Source organism: Schistocerca cancellata, chromosome 2 (assembly GCF_023864275.1).
Source record: "Schistocerca cancellata isolate TAMUIC-IGC-003103 chromosome 2, iqSchCanc2.1, whole genome shotgun sequence".
NCBI classification, from domain to species: Eukaryota; Metazoa; Arthropoda; class Insecta; order Orthoptera; family Acrididae; genus Schistocerca; species Schistocerca cancellata.
The window spans coordinates 442,565,931-442,584,287 of NC_064627.1; the positions used below are offsets into that span (position 1 = coordinate 442,565,931).

General features: G+C 39.3%; 2 protein-coding genes across 5 annotated transcripts in view; one reads left to right on the forward strand and one right to left on the reverse strand.

Moving 5' to 3' along the window:
* LOC126161918 (alpha-1,2-mannosyltransferase ALG9) overlaps window positions 1-16,023 on the reverse strand; it is a 117,800-nt gene extending 101,777 nt beyond the window's left edge. The window contains exons 1-3 of the mRNA XM_049918087.1: window positions 15,816-16,023; window positions 15,584-15,740; window positions 10,684-10,889 (exon numbers count right to left, since the gene is read on the reverse strand). Of these exons, the coding sequence (XP_049774044.1) occupies window positions 10,684-10,889; window positions 15,584-15,740; window positions 15,816-15,904 (452 nt within the window). The 5' untranslated portion in view covers window positions 15,905-16,023. The remainder of the gene's footprint in view (window positions 1-10,683; window positions 10,890-15,583; window positions 15,741-15,815) is intronic.
* Window positions 16,024-16,117: 94 nt separating this feature from the next.
* Window positions 16,118-18,357, forward strand: part of LOC126161921 (cilia- and flagella-associated protein 300-like) — a 144,165-nt gene continuing 141,925 nt past the window's right edge. For all 4 annotated transcript variants that reach the window (XM_049918091.1, XM_049918089.1, XM_049918093.1 and 1 more), the window contains exons 1-2: window positions 16,118-16,343; window positions 16,415-16,563. In XM_049918091.1, coding sequence (XP_049774048.1) covers window positions 16,255-16,343; window positions 16,415-16,563 — 238 coding nt within the window. In that variant the 5' untranslated portion in view covers window positions 16,118-16,254. The remainder of the gene's footprint in view (window positions 16,344-16,414; window positions 16,564-18,357) is intronic.

Sequence of the window (18,357 nt, forward strand, 5' to 3'; positions counted from 1 at the left end):
ACTTTACTTTCTACTTATTTCATTCCCCAGGGACTTGATTTCTGTATTCCTGTACTTCCCTGAACATTTTTGTACTTCCTTCTTTCATTGATCAACTGAAGTCTTTCCGCTCCCGGGATTGGAATGACTCCTTACCCTCTCCCTTAAAACTCAAATCCTTTCGTCTTTCCCTCTCCTTCCCTCTTTCCTGATGAGGCAACCGTTGGTTGCGAAAGCTTGAATTTTGTGTGTATGTTTGTGTTTGTTTGTGTGTGTATCGACCTGCCAGCGCTTTTGTTTGGTAAGTCTCATCATCTTTCTTTTTAGATATATTTTTCCCATGTGGAATGTTTCCCTCTATTATATTCGAAGCATTTCTTCTGTTACACATGGTTTCTTCACAGTTACCTTCTTTGTACCTATAATTTTCTTCCCAAATTCTGTGATTGCCCTTTCTAAAGATGTTCATTCCTCTCCAATTGGGCTGCCTATGGAGCTATTCCTTATTACCGTATCTATAGTCTTAGGGAACGTCAAACATGTCCCGTCATCCCTTAGTACCTCTGTATCCCACTTTTTTGTGTATTGATTCTTCTTGATTATCTTTAGAACTTCACCCTGCTCTTTATCACTACTGCAGTGTGATCTGAGTCTATATCTGCTCCTGGGTATGCCTTACAATCCAATATCTGATGTCGGAATCTCTGCCTGACCATGATGTAATCTAACTGGAATCTTCACGTATTACCCAGCCTTTTTCAAGTATCCTCCTCCTCTTGTGATTATTGAACGGAATATTTGCTATTACTAGCTGAAATTTATTACAGGAATCAAACAGTCTTTCTCCTCTCTCATTCCTTGTCCCAAGCTCATATTCTCCTGTAACCTTTTCTTGTACTCCTTCCCCTACAATTGCACCCTCATGACTATTAGATTTTCATCTCCCTTTATGTACCATATTACCCTTTCAACATCCTCATTTACTTTCTTCATCTCTTCAGCTTGTGACATCAGCATTTATACCTGAGCTGTCATTGCCAGTGTTGGTTTGGTGCCAATTCTGACAATAACAACCCTATCACTGAACTCTTCACTGTAACACACTCTTTGCCCTACCTTTCTATTCATAATGAATCCTTCTCCCGTTATATCATTTCCTGTTGCTTTTTATATTAAACTATACTCATCTGACTAAAATCCCTGACTTCTTTCCATTTCACTTCACTGTCTCCTACTATATCTAGATTGAGCCTTTGCATTTCCCTTTTTAGATTTTCTACCACATTCAAGCTTCTGAGATTCCACACCCTGACTTGTGGAATGTAATCATTTCATTGATTATTCAATATTTTTCTCATGGTCACCTCCCCCTTGGCAGTCCCCTCCAAGAGATCTGAATGGAGGACTATTCCTGATTCTTTTGGCAATGGAGAGATCATCATGAGACTTTACCAGTTACAGGCCATGTGTCCTGTAGAAATACATTATATGTCTTTAATTCAGCGGTTTCCATTGCCTTCTGCATCCTCATGCATCATTACTGATTCTTCCGCCTTTAGGGGCAGTTTCCCACCCCAAGGACAAGAGAGTGTCCTGAGCCTCTGTTCACTCCTCTGCCGTATCTGATACTGCCTTTGGCAGAATGAGGGTGACTTCTCAAGCCAGAAGCCTTCAGCTGCCAATGCTGATTATTAATCAAAATTTACACGGGGATGGGTTTCAAAGCACCATGAAAGAGAAGTAAAATGATATTGCCAGAGTGTAAACTGTGCCGAATGATTCCTATGGACAAACAAATGAGTGAAAAAACTGAAATCTTCACAGAACAGAAGACATAACCAAAAATTCATAGGGTCTGTTCTGTATTTGACCCTCCCCTCACATTTCACACACTTTCTGTTCTTCCTATATATTCTCATGGTCTTCTGTTCATTATCTGACATTTGCCATTGTTTTCACAACTTCTCAGTCATACTCCTCTCACAATATTATTATATTCTCACCTTAAGATATGCTCTTCACAACCAACTGGCATGCACAATTGTAGTCATAACGTTTCAATATCGTTTGTCAGTAATTTGGATCATTTTACAATTATACAAGATCTGACAGCCTAATACGTGGAAAATACAAGACATACTGAAATGATACAAGCCATCTGGCTTGCCTCCTTCCGTTGATATACTAACACTATCTGCTCCTTGTCACAACTGGAAATTGGGACACATGATTCTCACCACTTTATTTAACTCTGACTACTGTACTTGATACTGACTAAGGTATTTGTTAAAAAATTGCAGGGGTTGTCTGTCTGAACTAACGTCGCTTCAGCTGAGGCGCACAGCACCGGGAATAAAGATGCACTCCGCTCGCCACTCAGAGAATTAAGTCTCTTACACTGGTGGCACAGCCACTCGAGCGAGGGTTGCGGGACTCTCGTGTCACTCAAAGGAGGACAGGATGTTTGTTGTTATGGCATATGGTACTGTCTGATGCCTGGCTACAGGTTTTGAATCTTAAGGGCTGGCTCACCACCTGATAACATCTGGAGAGTCCTTAGTTCTTGCTTGGCTTGCTGCTGTGGTAACAGGACCTGGTGGAGCTCCCATTTTGTTTGCTTGGCACGTTGGAAATTCTGAGTTGTATAAACAATGTTCTGATTTGTCTATCAACTCTTGACATCAGGTGGGAATTTCTGCAACAAACTTTGAGACCTTATTGGCCCTCTACTTTATATACACGGAGATGACAAAAGTAATGGAATAGTGATAGGGACATACACAGATGGCGGTAGTACCACATTCACAAGGTATGAAAGGGCAGTGCAATGGCAGAGCTGTCATTTGCACTCAAATGATTCATATGAAAAGGTTTCCAATGTGATTATGACCACACAATGGGAATCAACAGACTTTGAACATGGAATGGTAGTTGGAACTTGACGCATGGGACATTCCATTTCGGAAATCGTTATGAAATTCAGTATTTGGAGATCCATAATTTCAAAAGTGTGATGAGAATACCAAATTTCAGGCATTAACTCTCAACAAAGACAACACAGGGGCCGGCATTCATCACTTAATGACTGAGAGCAGTACCATGTGCGACGCACTGACAATGCTAACAGACAAGCAACACCGTCGCAGTTACTGCAGAGATCAGTGTGAGACACATGACAAACATATCCGTTATGACACTGTGGTGAAATTAGACACTGATGGTCTATGGTCGCAGATGACCAACACGAGTGCCTTTGCTAACAGCGCAACATCACCTGCAGAACTTCTGTTGGGCTTGTGGCCATATCGGAAGGACCCTAGAGGACTGGAAAACCATGACCTGCTCATATGAGTCCTGATTACAGTTGGTAAGCGCTGATGGTAGGGTTCAAGAGTGGTGCAGACTCCACAATGCCATGAATCTAAGTTACCAACAAAGTACTGTCAAGCTGGTGGTGGCTCCATAATGGTGTGGGCTGTGTTTAAATGAAATGGACTTGGTGCTCTGGTCATCTAAACTGATCACTGACTGGAAATGGTTATGTTTTGCTATCTGGAGACTATTTGCAGCCATTCATGGACTTCATGTTTGCAAATGATGATGGAATTTTTATCGATGCACCATCTCACTGTGCCTGAACCACAATTGTTCCCAATTGCTTTGAAGAACAGTCTGGTCAATTTGAGTGAATGACTTGGCCACCCATTGAAAATTTATCAGACTTAACTGAAAGGTCAGTTCATGCACGAAATCCTGTGCCAGTAACGATTCGGCAGTTATGGACAGCTGTAGAGCCCCCCCTCCCCCCCCCCCCCCCCCCCCAACTAACCATGGACCTTAATGTTGGTGGGGAAGCTTGTGTGCCTCAATGACACAGATAGTCATGCTGTAGGTGCAACCACAACAGGGAGGTATAGTTGGGAGGCCACACAAACATGTGGTTCCTGAAGAGGGACAGCAGCCTTTTCAGTATGTGCAGGGGGCAACATCAACCCAAAAGGCCTTGCTGTGCTGGTACGGCCGACAGCAAGGGGAAACTACAGTTGTAATTTTTCCCGAGGGCTTGCAGCTCTACTGTATGGTTAAATGATGATGGCATCCTCTTGGGTAAATGTGAAGCATGGAATGTCAGATCCCTTACTTGGCCAGATAGGTTAGAAAATTTAAAAAGGGAAGCAAATAGGTTTAAGTTAAATATAGTGGGAGTTAGTGAAATTCAGAGGCAGGAGGAATAGATCTCCTGGTCAGGTGAATACAGAGTTATAAATACAAAATCAAATAGGGGTAATGCACGAGTAGGTCTAATAGTGAATAAAAAAGTAGGAACTCAGGTAAGCTACTATGAACAGCATAGTGAATGCGTTATTGTAACTAAGACAGACACAAAGCCCACACCCACCACAGTAGTACAAGTTTATATGCCAACTAGCTATGCAGATGATGAAGAGACTGAAGAAATATAAGATAAAATAAATTATTCACATAGTAAAGGAAAACAAAAATTTAATAGTCATGGGGGACTGGAATTTGATAGCTGGAAAAGGAAAAGTAGGAAAAATAGTAGGTGAATATGGACTGGAGAAATGGTTTGAAAGAGAAAGCTGCCTGGTAGAATTTTGCACAGAGCACAACTTAATCATAGCCAACACTTGGTTTAAGTATCATGAAAGAAGGTTGTAAATGTGAAAGAGGCCTGGAGACACTGGAAGGTTTCAGATAGATTATAGAATGGTAGGACAGAGATTTAGGAACCAGGTTTTAAATTGTAAGACATTTCCAGTGGCAGATGTGGACTCTGACCACAATTTATTTGTTATGAACAGTAGATCAGGGGTGGGCAAATAGCGGCCCGCAGGCCCCATGTGGCCCGCGGAGAGGTTTTATGTGGCCCGCCAAGACATTTAAAAAAATCATAGGAAAAGCAAAATTTCCCTTCCCCGCGCGACTAACAAAATCCGCGAGCATCTGCGCTACTTGGTAGTGCGTACTACCGACAGATGTCTCTACAGTCACGCAACCAACCTAGCTGCATGTGGGCACGGTGGATTATGGGAGCACTACTATCAGCCACCACGGGCACGGAAAAAAGCACTGTGCATCCTGCTATTGGTGCAAATTTATGCTCCACGTGGTGGCTGATGGGAGCGCTGTATTTCCCCCGTGCCGAGTGAACAGTATGACGTTCAGAGCAATTTTCTTCTTTTTTGGGTGGTTTACTTATGTTTTGTCTGTGTAGCAGTACAATGTAATTTTTTTTTTTTTTACTTCAGTGCAATCATAACTCCTAAGAAGAAGCGTAAAGTCAGTGATAAGTGCCGTCTGTTTAATGAAGACTGGACGACCAAATATTTCTTTATTGATACAGGAAATAAAGCCGCATGCTATGATACATGATACAGTTGCCATGTTCAAGGAGTACAATCTGAAATGACATCACGAAACAAAACACAGTGACTTTGGCTGCAAACTTTCTGATGAAGAACGAAAAATAAAAGCAGTGGAGTTCATGAAACACTTGAAGAAGCAACAAGCGTTATTTACGACGCAAACACCGCTTCAAAATAGTGCTACAGATGCAAGTTTCATGGTCGCCTATAACCTTGTTAAATGAAACAAACCTTTTTAAGATAGGGTTTTCACTGGCAATGGACGAAAGACAGATATTGAAGATACTGCACAAGTACTCATCTTTATCCGTGGAATTAATGAACATTTCGTCATCACCGAGGAATTACTTGGTATAGTATCCATGAAAGATAGAACCACTGGTCAGGACTTGTTAGAATGTGTTGTTAATTGTGTGGAAACAAGTGGCTTATCCTGGAACAAAATGGTAATCGTTACAACAGATGGGGCCAGAGCTTTCTGTGAGAAAAATATAGGTATGGTGAAACTTTTAAAAAACAAGTTCCAAGCCGAAGACACAGACAGTGATATTTTGGATTTTCATTGTATTTTACATCAAGAAAGCCTCTACAAGACTGCACTAGACTTAAAGCATGTGGTAGATCCTGTTGTTGGTGTTGTGAACACAATCAGAGCAAGGGCACTCCATCACAGACAGTTCAAATCTCTTCTTGAGGTGGGGGCAGAACATGAAGATGTAATTTACCATAACAGTGTGAGGTGGTTGAGCTTGGGCAAAGTATTAGAAAGAGTCTGGGCATTACAGGATGAAATTATTTTATTTCTGGACACTACGGAGATATCTCAAGATTTTGTTGCAAAAATAGGATGTGAAGAGTGGAGATATGAGATGATGTTTGCAGCTGACGTTTTTGAAAAACTGAATGAGCTGAATGTGACACTGCAGAGAAAGGGGTTGTTTGCTCATGCAATGTGGACATATGTCGAAGCATTTAAAACAAAACTAGGTCTGTTTGCAAGGCAAGCAAATGAAGGCAAGTTTTGTCATTTCCCTTTACTAGGGAAACAGAAAGCACCTGGAAGTGTTTCAGCTAAGATTAGGGATTATCTGCAGAGTTTAGAGGCTGAGTTTACTACAAGATTTCAGGATTTTAAGAAAATTGAGCCTCAATTTAATGTTTTATCGTATCCCATCACTGCTGGTATTGACACTGCATCACAGGAGCTGCAACTTGAACTGATTGACATGCAGGCAGATCACGCAGTGAAAGAAATGTTTAGTGCTGTAATTTTAGTTGACTTTTATAAATCTTTGTCAGCTGAAAGATTTTCATGTAACAAGAAACTTGCAGGCAAAATGTTCTCCAAATTTGGATCAACGTATATTTATGAACAAAGTTTTTCTTGCTTGAAAATCAACAAGAGCAAACACCGAACTTGTTTAACAGACAGTAATTTGCAGGTTGTGATGAGAATATCAACTAGCAGTCTAACTCCTGATTTCAAAAAAATTGTGATAGGATGCATTTGTCCCATTAAACTTGTTTTAAAATTTAATGTACTTGGAGATGATAATAAATTAGCAAAATAAATGAAATTGAACACAAATTACCAAAACTATAAGAAGTATACTTAAACCCCTTTGCTTCTCACTCTTTCATTTATATCTAATGATTTTTATGATACCTATTATGAAATGTAAAGCTAACTAATCAATGCATTTTAACGATTTCACTGCTACACCCGAAATTGCAACTCGTTGTGTGATATGTGATTAGAAATAGAGAAAACTTGCATTTTCATAAAAATTTTGGGAATACTGCGTGCGCCCGCGCGCGCACGGGCACACACACACACACACACACACACACACACACACACACACACACACACACAGTATTTATATATATGGAATTACAAGTGAAAAGTGTACACATTATTTATATATATGGAATTACAAGTGAAAAGTGTATAAGGTGCGGCCCTCCACTAACCTCTGTGTCTATAATGTGGCCCCCAAGCCAAAACAATTGCCCACCCCTGCAGTAGATTAAAACTAAAGAAATTGTAAAAAGGCAGAAATTTAAGGAGATGGGACCTGGATAAACCAGTAGAACTAGAGGTTGTAGAGAGTTTCAGAGGGAGAATTTGGGAATGACTGCAAGATCAGGGGAAAGGAATACAGTAGAAGAAGAATGGGTAGCTTTGAAAGATGGAATAGTATAGACGGCAGGGGATAAAGAAGGTAAAAAGATGAGGGTTGTAGAAATCTTTGGGTAACACAAGAGATATGGAGTTTAATTGATAAAAGGAGAAAAGATACAAATGCAGTGAATGAAGCAGGCGAAAGGGAATACAAACGTCTAAAAAATGAGGTTCACAGGAAGTGCAAAATGGGTGAGCAGGAATGGCTACAGGACAAATATAAGGATTTAGAAGCATGTATCACTAGCGGAAAGATAGATGCCGCCTATAGGAAAATTAAAGAGACCTTTGGATAAAAGAAAACCACCTGTATGAATATCAAGAGCTCAGATGGAAAATCAGTCCTAAGCAAAGAAGGGAAAGCAGAAAGGTGGAAGGAGTATACAGAGGGTCTATATAAGGGAGATGTACTTGAGGGCCATATTATGGAAATGGAAGAGAACATAGATGAAGGTGAAATGAGAGATGTGATACTGCGTAAAGAACTTGACAAAGTACTGAAAGACCTAACTCAAAACAAGGCCCCTAGAGAAGACAACATTTCATTAGAAATATTGATAGCCTTGGGAGAGCCAGCCATGACAAAACTCTTCCACCTGGTGAGCAAGATGTATGAGACAGGTGAAGCACCCTCATACTTCAAGAAGAATATAATAAATACAGTTCCAAAGAAAGCAGGTGTTAACAGGTGTTAAAATTAAAGTCGCGTTTGCTAACATGAGTTCTTTACAGAAGGATGGAAAAACTGGTAGAAGAAGACCTCAGGGAAGATAAGTCTGGATTCCAAAGAACATGGGAACATGCAAGGCAATACTTTCCTTGTGACTTCTCATAGAAGATAGGTTAAGGAAAGGCAAGCCTATGTTTACAGCATTTGTGGACTTAGAGAAAGCTTTTGACAATGCTGTCTGGAATAATCTCTTTCAAATTCTATAGATAGCAGGGGTCAAATATAGAGAGTGAATGCCTATTCACAACTGGTACAGAAACCAGATGGCAGTTATAAAGAATCAAAGGGCATGAAAGGGAAGCAGTGATTGTGAAGGGAGTGAGACAGGGTTGTTGCCTATCCATGATGTTATTCAATCTGTATTATGGGCAAGCAGTAAATGAAACAAAAGAAAAGTTTGGAGTAAGATTTAAAGTCCAGGGAGAAGGAATAAAAACTTTGAGGTTTCCTGGTGACATTGTAATTCTATCAGATACAGCAAAGGACTTGGAAGAGCAGTTCAACTAAAGGAACAGTGTCTTGAAAGGAGGATATAAGTTGAACATCAACGACAGCAAAACGAGGATAATGGAATGTAGTCGAATTAAATCAGGTGATGCTGAGAAAATTAGACTAGGAAATGAGACACTTAAAGTAGTAGATGGGTTTTCCTAGCTGGGAAGCAAGTCAAACTGATGATGTTTGAAGTAGAGAGGATATAAAATGTAGACTGGCAATGGCAAGAAAAGTGTTTCTGAAGAAGAGAAATTTGTTAACATCGAGTACAGATTTAAGTTCGGGAAGTCTTTTCTGAAAATGTTTGTATGAAGTGTAGTCATGTATGGAAGTGAAACATGGACGATAACAAGTTTGGACAAGAAGAGAATAGAAGCTTTCGAAATGTGGTGCTACAGAAGAATGCTGAAGATTAGATGGGAAGATCGCATAACTAATGAGGAGGTATTGAATAGAATTGTGGATAAATGGAATTTGTCATACAATCTGACTAGAAGAAGGGATCGGTTGGTAAGACACATTCTGAGGCATCAAGGGATCACCCATTTAGTACTGGAGGGAAACATGGGGAATACAAATCATTGAGGGAGACCAAGAGATGAATACAGTAAGCAGATTCAGAAGGATGTAGGTTGCAATAGTTACTCAGTGATGAAGAGGTTTGCAAAGGATAGATAGAATGCGGCACTATGCTGAGCAAAATGAGGTCTGACGCGATATTACGGCATATTCCCTGACTTCTGTCACCTAAGAGTATTACATAGTGGGAAATTATTTAACATGGCAGTTTCACACCATTGGTCAGACATAAATAACATTTTGCCTGTCTAGTGTTTGCTTTGTGTAGTGGGAACAGGGAAGTGTTTGCATGGACACATGATCAGGAACTCTGGGATTGGTCATCTTAGAGGCAACTTCATGTGCTCAATTGCTAAGAGGGTGATCATTCTGGTGTTCTGCACTGGGGCATCATGATCCACAGATTCTGGGCTAGTGCAGATCTCACACTGACCCACATTTTCATGTCCATCGACACGACAAGAGGCTGGTGAGTATATTGTGCGGCACCAGCTCATTAGGTGGGAGTTTATCATTTTTATAATGGTATTCCAACACCACAGTGTCGTTTGATTTCAGTTAGAAAGATAGGGTCTTTCTAGTTTAGTTACAACAATCAACCACTGCATAGTTGAATTCAGATACAAGGAGTTCATTCACATCACTGAGGGAATGTGCAACTTATTATTCTTCCCTGCAAATCATACCCGTGCTGATTAATTGTTCATCATGATAGCTCCTTATTTTCAATCTGCTGGTTTTCTTGTGTACGAAGTCGAACTTCTGTAATAAATTGATTCTTTGAGGGTGTGCCGGAGTCTAGAAAATCATTGACTCTGGTAACAACTTCTAAGTTCACATGTATGGAGCATGTATTGCAATATGTAAAGGCATTTGAATACACACACATGTTTAATGAGGAGAGGACAGGAGTCTGAGCTCCCAAACATTAAAATGGCTACGTATTTCCAACAACAGATGACCAACAGCTAGCATTCTGATTTTTACCCATTTTTTTGTGAACATTATCTATTCCTTTCACATGTTGTATATATTGCCTATTCTTCAGAAACATCTAGCACCACTTATCACATATTTTCTTAACAACCTATTCTCTGCTCAGCCATTTCTGAGATTTTCATTCATCTTCTCTTTAATTTCAGCTTTTTAAATATAATCACAAAATTGAAATCTACAGTTTAACATACAAAGCTACATTGTACATACCTGCTGTATTTGCCTGCTGCTATTCATAAATCACACAAATAAACTGCAACCTGAATTGCCTATTTCAGCAATGTTATCATTATTAATACTTCTATATTCACCAACATACAAAAATATCTTACTTGTAAAAGTAAACTTCACAAAAGGCACACAAGAGTCCCAAAAGGCATCTTGTGAAGTAAAAGATCAAGAGCCTATTTGGCTGCAGTAAACGATGGTACAGCCATGCAGGTACCACATGGAGGAGAAGATACATGTATGAGCGGAGAGCATAGTTTGGACTATACTCCCAGGTTTGAAATCCTTTCCCAAATAGGAGGTAGTGGCTCTGAAAAAGAAAAAAATTATCAGCGACAAAGTTTCGCACGCTTGGATTTGACCTAACTGATCATGATCTCTCTCTCTCTCTCTCTCTCTCTCTCTCTCTCTCTCTCACTCACTCACTCACTCACTCACTCACTCACACACACACACACACACACACACACACACACACACACACAAAAACTGATTTACCCAGTCAGTAATAGGGATAGGACTTACAGTTTAATATAGACTCTGATGCATGGTGCAACTTGGAATTTTTCAGATTCCACAGATCATTTTCAGAGATAATAAAAATAATTACAGAACAAAATTTAGTTTCGACTGCAGTAAGATTTAAACCACTGAGCTTTTGATTTGTAGTCTGGCACTTATACAAACTATATGTTAATATACTGAAGATGTGGCAAATATATTCTTCAGAATGTTAATGTATTGAAGGATACATGTATCAATGGTAAAGTCTCATTAAACTTCATCATGATAGTGAGAAACTCAAAATTGAAAGAGAACTCTTTCAAGGAGATCCCATATAACCAAAAGTAATGTCAGAACTCCTAGAGGAAATTTTTAGATTCCTAAAATGGGGAAACAATGACCAAATGGGGCATACCTGAACCACTCTCATTTTGCTGATGAAATTGTGCTACTTGCCCATAACGCAGAAAACTTTAGCTACAAGTGGGAAAACTTAAATGAATAAGATTGAATCAATGTATAACCGACATACTGAAAAGAAAATAGTACCGGAAAAATATTTTTTCGTATTTAGGGTAGTTGAATGGACGGACAGCAACAGAAAGACTAGAACTGAAATTGTCTTTTGTGCTTCTGATAAACCAAGTAAGTTGTAGCTTACAAAACTAAGCTTCTGGTTTACCTCAAAAGAAAAGTTTCATATCAATGTGTATTACTCATTTTGTTTTATGGCAGTGCAACAGGAGCTTTAAACATGAAATCAGTATTTTAAAAATTAGGGCTTCTAAGTGAATAATAGAATGCATATTCGAAATTACTAACATACAAATGAAAAAAGCAAACTGATTACTGGAGTTGAAGTAGTAATTATGACTGTAATTAAATGGGCAGGGCATTTAACTAAGTAAATGTTTGGCAGATGAACCGTAGAAATTCTTTACTGGATGCCGAGAAATAAAAAGAAGATCATGGTGACAACATATTGAAAAATAGGTGGACGACATTATTAGATATGATGAGAATAATTTGAATGCGTACAGCTGGAGACCATAAGGCATGTAAAAGTCTAGTGATGGCCTTAATCCAATAGTGATGATTAACAGATTATGATGATACTAATGAGGATACTAGGTTGAATCAGTGCCATGTTTCTGAAGACCATTAGAACAGATTTTGTTAATGTCTCCTGATTTTCTTGAAAAGGAGAATAATTCCAGCATGGTTCCAGTTCTGCAGAACTGTCTTCCCCTGCAGAATTCTGCAAATAATTTGGGACATTTATTTTGGATTACTTTTCTTCTAGTTTTAATTATTTTTATTGGAACATCATCATCAATTTGTCTTTTGTCTTTTTGCACAGCTAAACTGACTTTACACACCTAATCTGGCATTACTTCCAGAATTTCATTACTTCCAAGAATCATGTTCCTCTTATTGCTTGCTTGTAACTTGCACCTACTGTGCAATAATTTCTTTATTCCAAATGATATTTCCTTTCCGTTTAAATTCTTTGTGCCAGTAGAACCTTTTGCGCTTTGAATATGTTCATTTATTAAATCATTGGCATTTCTGTCTGCATCTGGGATCCAGGTACTGAACTTGCAGTGTAATTTATTCTGGCATATATCCCTATTCTTAAATCTTATCCACATAATTTTCAGTTCTTATCTCCTACTTAATGAGCCTGTTTCTTCTCAGATTTACATCTAACTTCACTCTACATCTTGAGAGTCTATGATCAGTTCCCATTCTTAAGTGTTTTTTGTCCAACACACCTGTACAAGTTCTTTATTGTTTGCTAAAACAGATAAATACAGTTTTAGTCACACTCAGTCCATTCTAAAACACTATTCTGTTTATTTATTTCTAGAAGAATGTGTTGACAACAAGCATATTTCTTCTTGGCAAAATCTACTAACATGTGATTTCTGCTACTATGTACAAAGTTTCCAAATAAAAAACATTCTTTGTCTTTTCTCTTATTTCCACACTGAAATTCCCTGATATCATCTTTTAGGGGGATTTATTGACATCTAATCAGTTTCTGTAACTCTTTGCATAGGTTGTATAACTCTGTATTGGAATGTGTGCATATTGGTGCAGTGATGGTAATGACTGCCATGGCATGTTCATTTTATTTTGAAATATATCTTGCTATTTTGGCTGAGATTCCTTCATTATCAGTAATTTATTGTCACAAATAAAAATTGGATTTTTTAAGTCCATGTCACTTTCTATATAGGCAAATTCTGTACACTTGCTTGCAGGTGTAGAGGAAGATGGGCGTGTCCCACAACCTACAGCCACTGGCCTAGTTTTCTGTTTTCTCAGTCCTGTACTCCCAATATTCTTTCACCTGGAGTAAAATACCAGCATTCTGGGAACTCGTAGATGGTAATTGGTCCTCTGACATCAGCACCCTTGGTTCACTAGCCTGCCAGTACATGAATTACATGAAGAGTTTGGCAAGATATGTGACCACTGCTAAACCTAGACAGAATTCTGCTCACAGAAGCCTCGGTCCAGTCCTGAGTGCTTTCAAATCTCAGAGCTTGTGATGAATATGACAGTTCTCATATTAATCACGCGCAGGTGGTGAACTTAGTTAAATATTGTCATTTAGCAGTGAGATTAGTAATACATTTCATCTAGAGGGTTGCATACAATGACTTACCATGCCATATGCAGCGTACATGAGCAGCCCAACTACATTTGATCTCCACACAGTAAACTTTCTCTTCTTCAGAAAAAGAGGTTTTACATAGTCACAGGCATGCACAGCTGATGCCGATTTAAAAATGTAAGGATGATCAAAAGCAGAAAAGCTGAGGGAGGAGGTTAAACCCTATGGTTCCGTAACACATGGAAATGTTGAGAAGGTGTGGCAGGTGAATGAATGCACAAACAGTACCAAGTGAGGGCAAGAGGGTGGTGTTTGGAAGGGAGCTACAAGGCTATAAAATGGGTGCGGTAATGGTAATGACTTTGAAGATAAGTGATGCAGTCTTAAAAGAAGAGTCTTGTGAATGATATTTTTCACTTCAGGCTATGATAAAGTGCACTCAAAGCCCTGGAAGATAATAAAATAATAGAATTCAGATTGTTTCTTCATAGGAATTCAGTAGCAGTGGTGCAGAAGGGAAGAGCTTTGCAAGAGATATGTTCACAAACCACAAAAGAAAAGTTCTCCATGTCTTTATAAACTACTGACAAGACCTCCAGAACATTTGGTGATGTAAATTTGCTAATGAGAATAAAAAGTAAATAATTCATCACCCAGAATGTTTGATTCTTTGCTTTTTACCTGTTTTTATTGCAGAGGAAAAGTTCTGATGGGAATGACTGGAATATTTGGACATAGAACAAGTTATCACCATGTACGCAGACAGATGATGCAATGAGGCTGAAGCAGCTAATATTTATACTGGCTACTCCATCAGTATGTTAAGTCTACAGTACTTGGTCCATATCCCAGACAAACTACCTCATATTATCAATTACAGTGTCAGCTACTGTTAAAATAGAACTTGGAAAATGTTGTTATGTATTTTTTTAACTAGCAAAAACTTGTCCAAGGTTGAAATGAAATTAATCCAAAACAAATAATAACACCTTGGGATCAAACCTCAATCCTTTAGATTTGCAGGCAATCCTTACTGACTGAAAGGTCATATCAAAAAATGAAATGCAGTAACATTCATACTGAAAAACATAGCTTGTCAGTTGAGTTTGTACCCAGCATAATCAATTTCCAGGATGAATCTTCCAGGAAATTTCTACATGATCAATTATTCATAGTTCATAATGTTTGGGGGCAATGATCACTACTGTCAAAAGCTATACTATTCTAGCATACCCGTCAAATTTATCAGAAATTGCAGTTTCAAAACTTTTATAAAATGGTTGGTATGAGGCTTTCAGGTCTTTAAATATGCTCTAGCAGTTAACTGGCCTGTTGAGCCATCTATTAGAAAATAGGTCCTAGTACCACTTGATAACATAAACTATGAATGATTATAATAGTCATCACTGCTGTAAGGGTTTATACTTTTAGTTTAGTGTTTGAAAAAGGAGTTGGAAACATGGCAAGACAGACGGTGTCAATATTATGAGAAACTATACGCCTAAGGGTTGCTGCCTGGAAATTATTTACCACACAACTGAACCACCCGGAAACTCTGGCTGTACTACAGTTTGGGAAATTGTCATTCGTCACGAAAACACAGTAATTAAAGGAAAGAACTGCAAGGAATAAGGAACTGATAAAACGTATTTCACAAATGGCAACGAAGTTATTACCAAATCGGTGGACGTAAAGTAATATCAGGGAACTGTCAGTGCAACAGCAACAACTACTACTATTTACTACTACAAATACTACTACTTCGAATGACTTGGCTGGCTGCCTTGTATTACCGGTACCTAAAACGGTAACTCGTGCGTAAATCATGGCTTTGCTGTACGCAAATTCTTAGCATCTTGAAACAGTTTATCACTCACTGGTTCCCAGTAGTTGTATGTTTCGTCGCAGTCAGAAATGTGGCTCCAAATTGCTGCACAAAATCTTGCAGAAAGTAGTGCCTTAAATGCGGTTTCGCCACTTGGATACACAATACCCATATCAGACGGACTTGGCGCAGGATTATATTCTTCTCGCCTAAAACACAAAAGTTCAATTTCACGACTTTCATTCATAAGTTTTACAGTGTAAGAAGTTCGTTTACTCAAAGACCTGGAATTTCCTGATGATTTTCGTCCACTTATTTTTTTAATATCCTTGCGACTATGGGCATGATTACGCTGGCGTATTGATGGGGACATGGTTGTCTCAGGTTGAAGTTCATAAACGTGTCACAGACGTACGTCAACAACACAACACAGCTGTTGTTTACACACAAGCCGCTTCCTTCGATCAAGCCGGTCAGCTGCGATCGGTGATCTCTGGTGTCAAGGATATTAAAAACTTATCATACTACTCTTAGCGAATTACAAGCATATATAGTGAATAGGAGTATTCGTGCTATAACTCATTAAATTACCATATTGAAGGTACAAATGTGTACGTTCTCTCATCAGTAGTACGGCTTTGGCCAGACCAAAACTAAAATATCCAACAGGTCGAAAGAGCCGGCTAATATTTCGTTGCTAGGCATCAGATTCTCCTAAGAATCATGGAGGATACTTACACTTTCATATACGTGCCGAACCGAGAGTTCAATACTTTTAAAAAGAAAGACGTAGCCGAACTGTTAATGAAATGGTTGGTAAATGCGAGGTTGGACATTAATTGTTTTTGATACAAAACATTACATTTCTCTCGTATTTCTGCAGGTCAATGAAAGACAATCTCAGATTTCAGACCTACTGCTTCAATCAGCCATTTCAAACGTATCGGAAAAATGATTTGATAGAAGCATTTCTTAAGGACCAGACTGTGATTGCGTCATTGGATTGCTTCCAACAATCTTGGAAGCCTCGCGGTAAGTTTATTTGGTTTTCGTTAGAAAAAAAGGAAAAAAGTCAGAAACAAAAAATCCATCGTGGAAGGAATACTGCATTTACATTTACACGGAACAATGAACATTGTATCTATGTTTTGAACCTACTTTGTTCATCCTAGAACTTAGTTCTCCACCAGTGCCGTATCTTTTATGTTTATTACATCCTCACGATTTTTCTGATGAAATACCGGTTTTAGTCAGTTAAGCTTAGCTTCCATTAAAATAACTATGTTTATAGATTAATGACATAAGCAGTGCTTCAATATTTAAAACTACTCTTTTCGACGACGGAAATGCTGTTTAATAGACGCACATAAAAATGCTCATCTTTATCGTATTTTTTTAGGACACTAGGCTACAAACACGACAATGTTTCAGGTGATAGTGTCACAAGCAAGCACAACATTGCTACAAAGCTTTATTTACCAGCAGCGTAACACATTAGTCGGTTTGTTGACGCAATACATTGTTGCGCGGAGTCGACAAAACGCTCTCGAACTCAACAAATGTGGCATCCGGTGTCATGGGGCCACTGTATTCAGTATGAATACAGTCTCAATCAGGTTCAACATAACGAAAATAGAGACCTCCACCAGCAAGAAGTTGCGAGGTTTTCTTCATGGTTTTGGAGAGAAGTTCAGCACTGACGCGGAAATATTATTTGTAAATTATGTGAAGTTAGCGTAGAAAACCGCTTTAATGTGTATCACTGTAATACAACCAAACACAGCAATTATGTGAAAAGAAGTGCTGAAAATGACGGCAGACAAACACTTCATTCGAACAGACCACCATCAACCTTTTAATCACTCTTCAAGGACTTGAGTGAGATGATGATGGCTTGCAACATACCACTGCAATCTTAGTTTGCGAGATTTTTGATTTTGAAATTTGGGACTGCTTCGCTGGACACCCAGCGTATGTCTATGTGTACGTGTCCAGCATTTCCTCCTAAACCACTGGCTCAGTTCGATACACATACCAAGGGCGCCCATGCTCCAGGGCAAGGGGACCGCCCCCTCCCCCCAAATATAGTGTTACCAGGTGTATTTTTTCAAGAAAATGATTAAAAGTCAGTATTACACAGGTTTTTAACAGCGTCAGAAAATTACTTTTTTTTACAGCTACATGCAAATCACTATACATATTCCAAAATAATAAAAGTACGACAGATCTAGTTCCCCTCCTTGCACATGGGTACCCTTGACACGTACCGCTTGCTGTCTGGGAAGCAGCACTGGGGGGAATTAGAACCTCATAGCTCCCACAGGAGCATAGATGTGGCTGAAAAGGGGCTTCCAACTGCTGTTATCTAGGCTTCTCTGCATGACAGGATTTTGTGTGGGTAGTATCTGCATGCATTGCAATGGCTACACCTGCAGATGGGCACAACTGAGCAGAGGGGGAGCAGGAGATGGGTAGTCAGAAGTGGGAAAATGAGGTGGAGAGAAAGGAGAATGGGAAGATGGACAGACAGAGAGGTGGGAGTAGGAGATGAATGTAGAGAGAGGGGGAGGAGGATATGGGAACGGAGAAAGGGGGTAGGATGAGATGCACAGGAGGTGAGAAGAGACTGGCACAGACAGATGAGAAGAGGTGGACTGATAGAGAAGGAAGGAGGAACTAGAGATACAGAGAGAGTTTGGAGAAGATGGGCAGAGAGGGAGGGTGGAGAAGGAGATGAATGGATAGAGATGGGAGGAAGAGACAGACAGTGAGTGAGAGGGAGGAGACGGTGGACAGATAGAGGGCCAGGATAGAATTGTCAGAGAT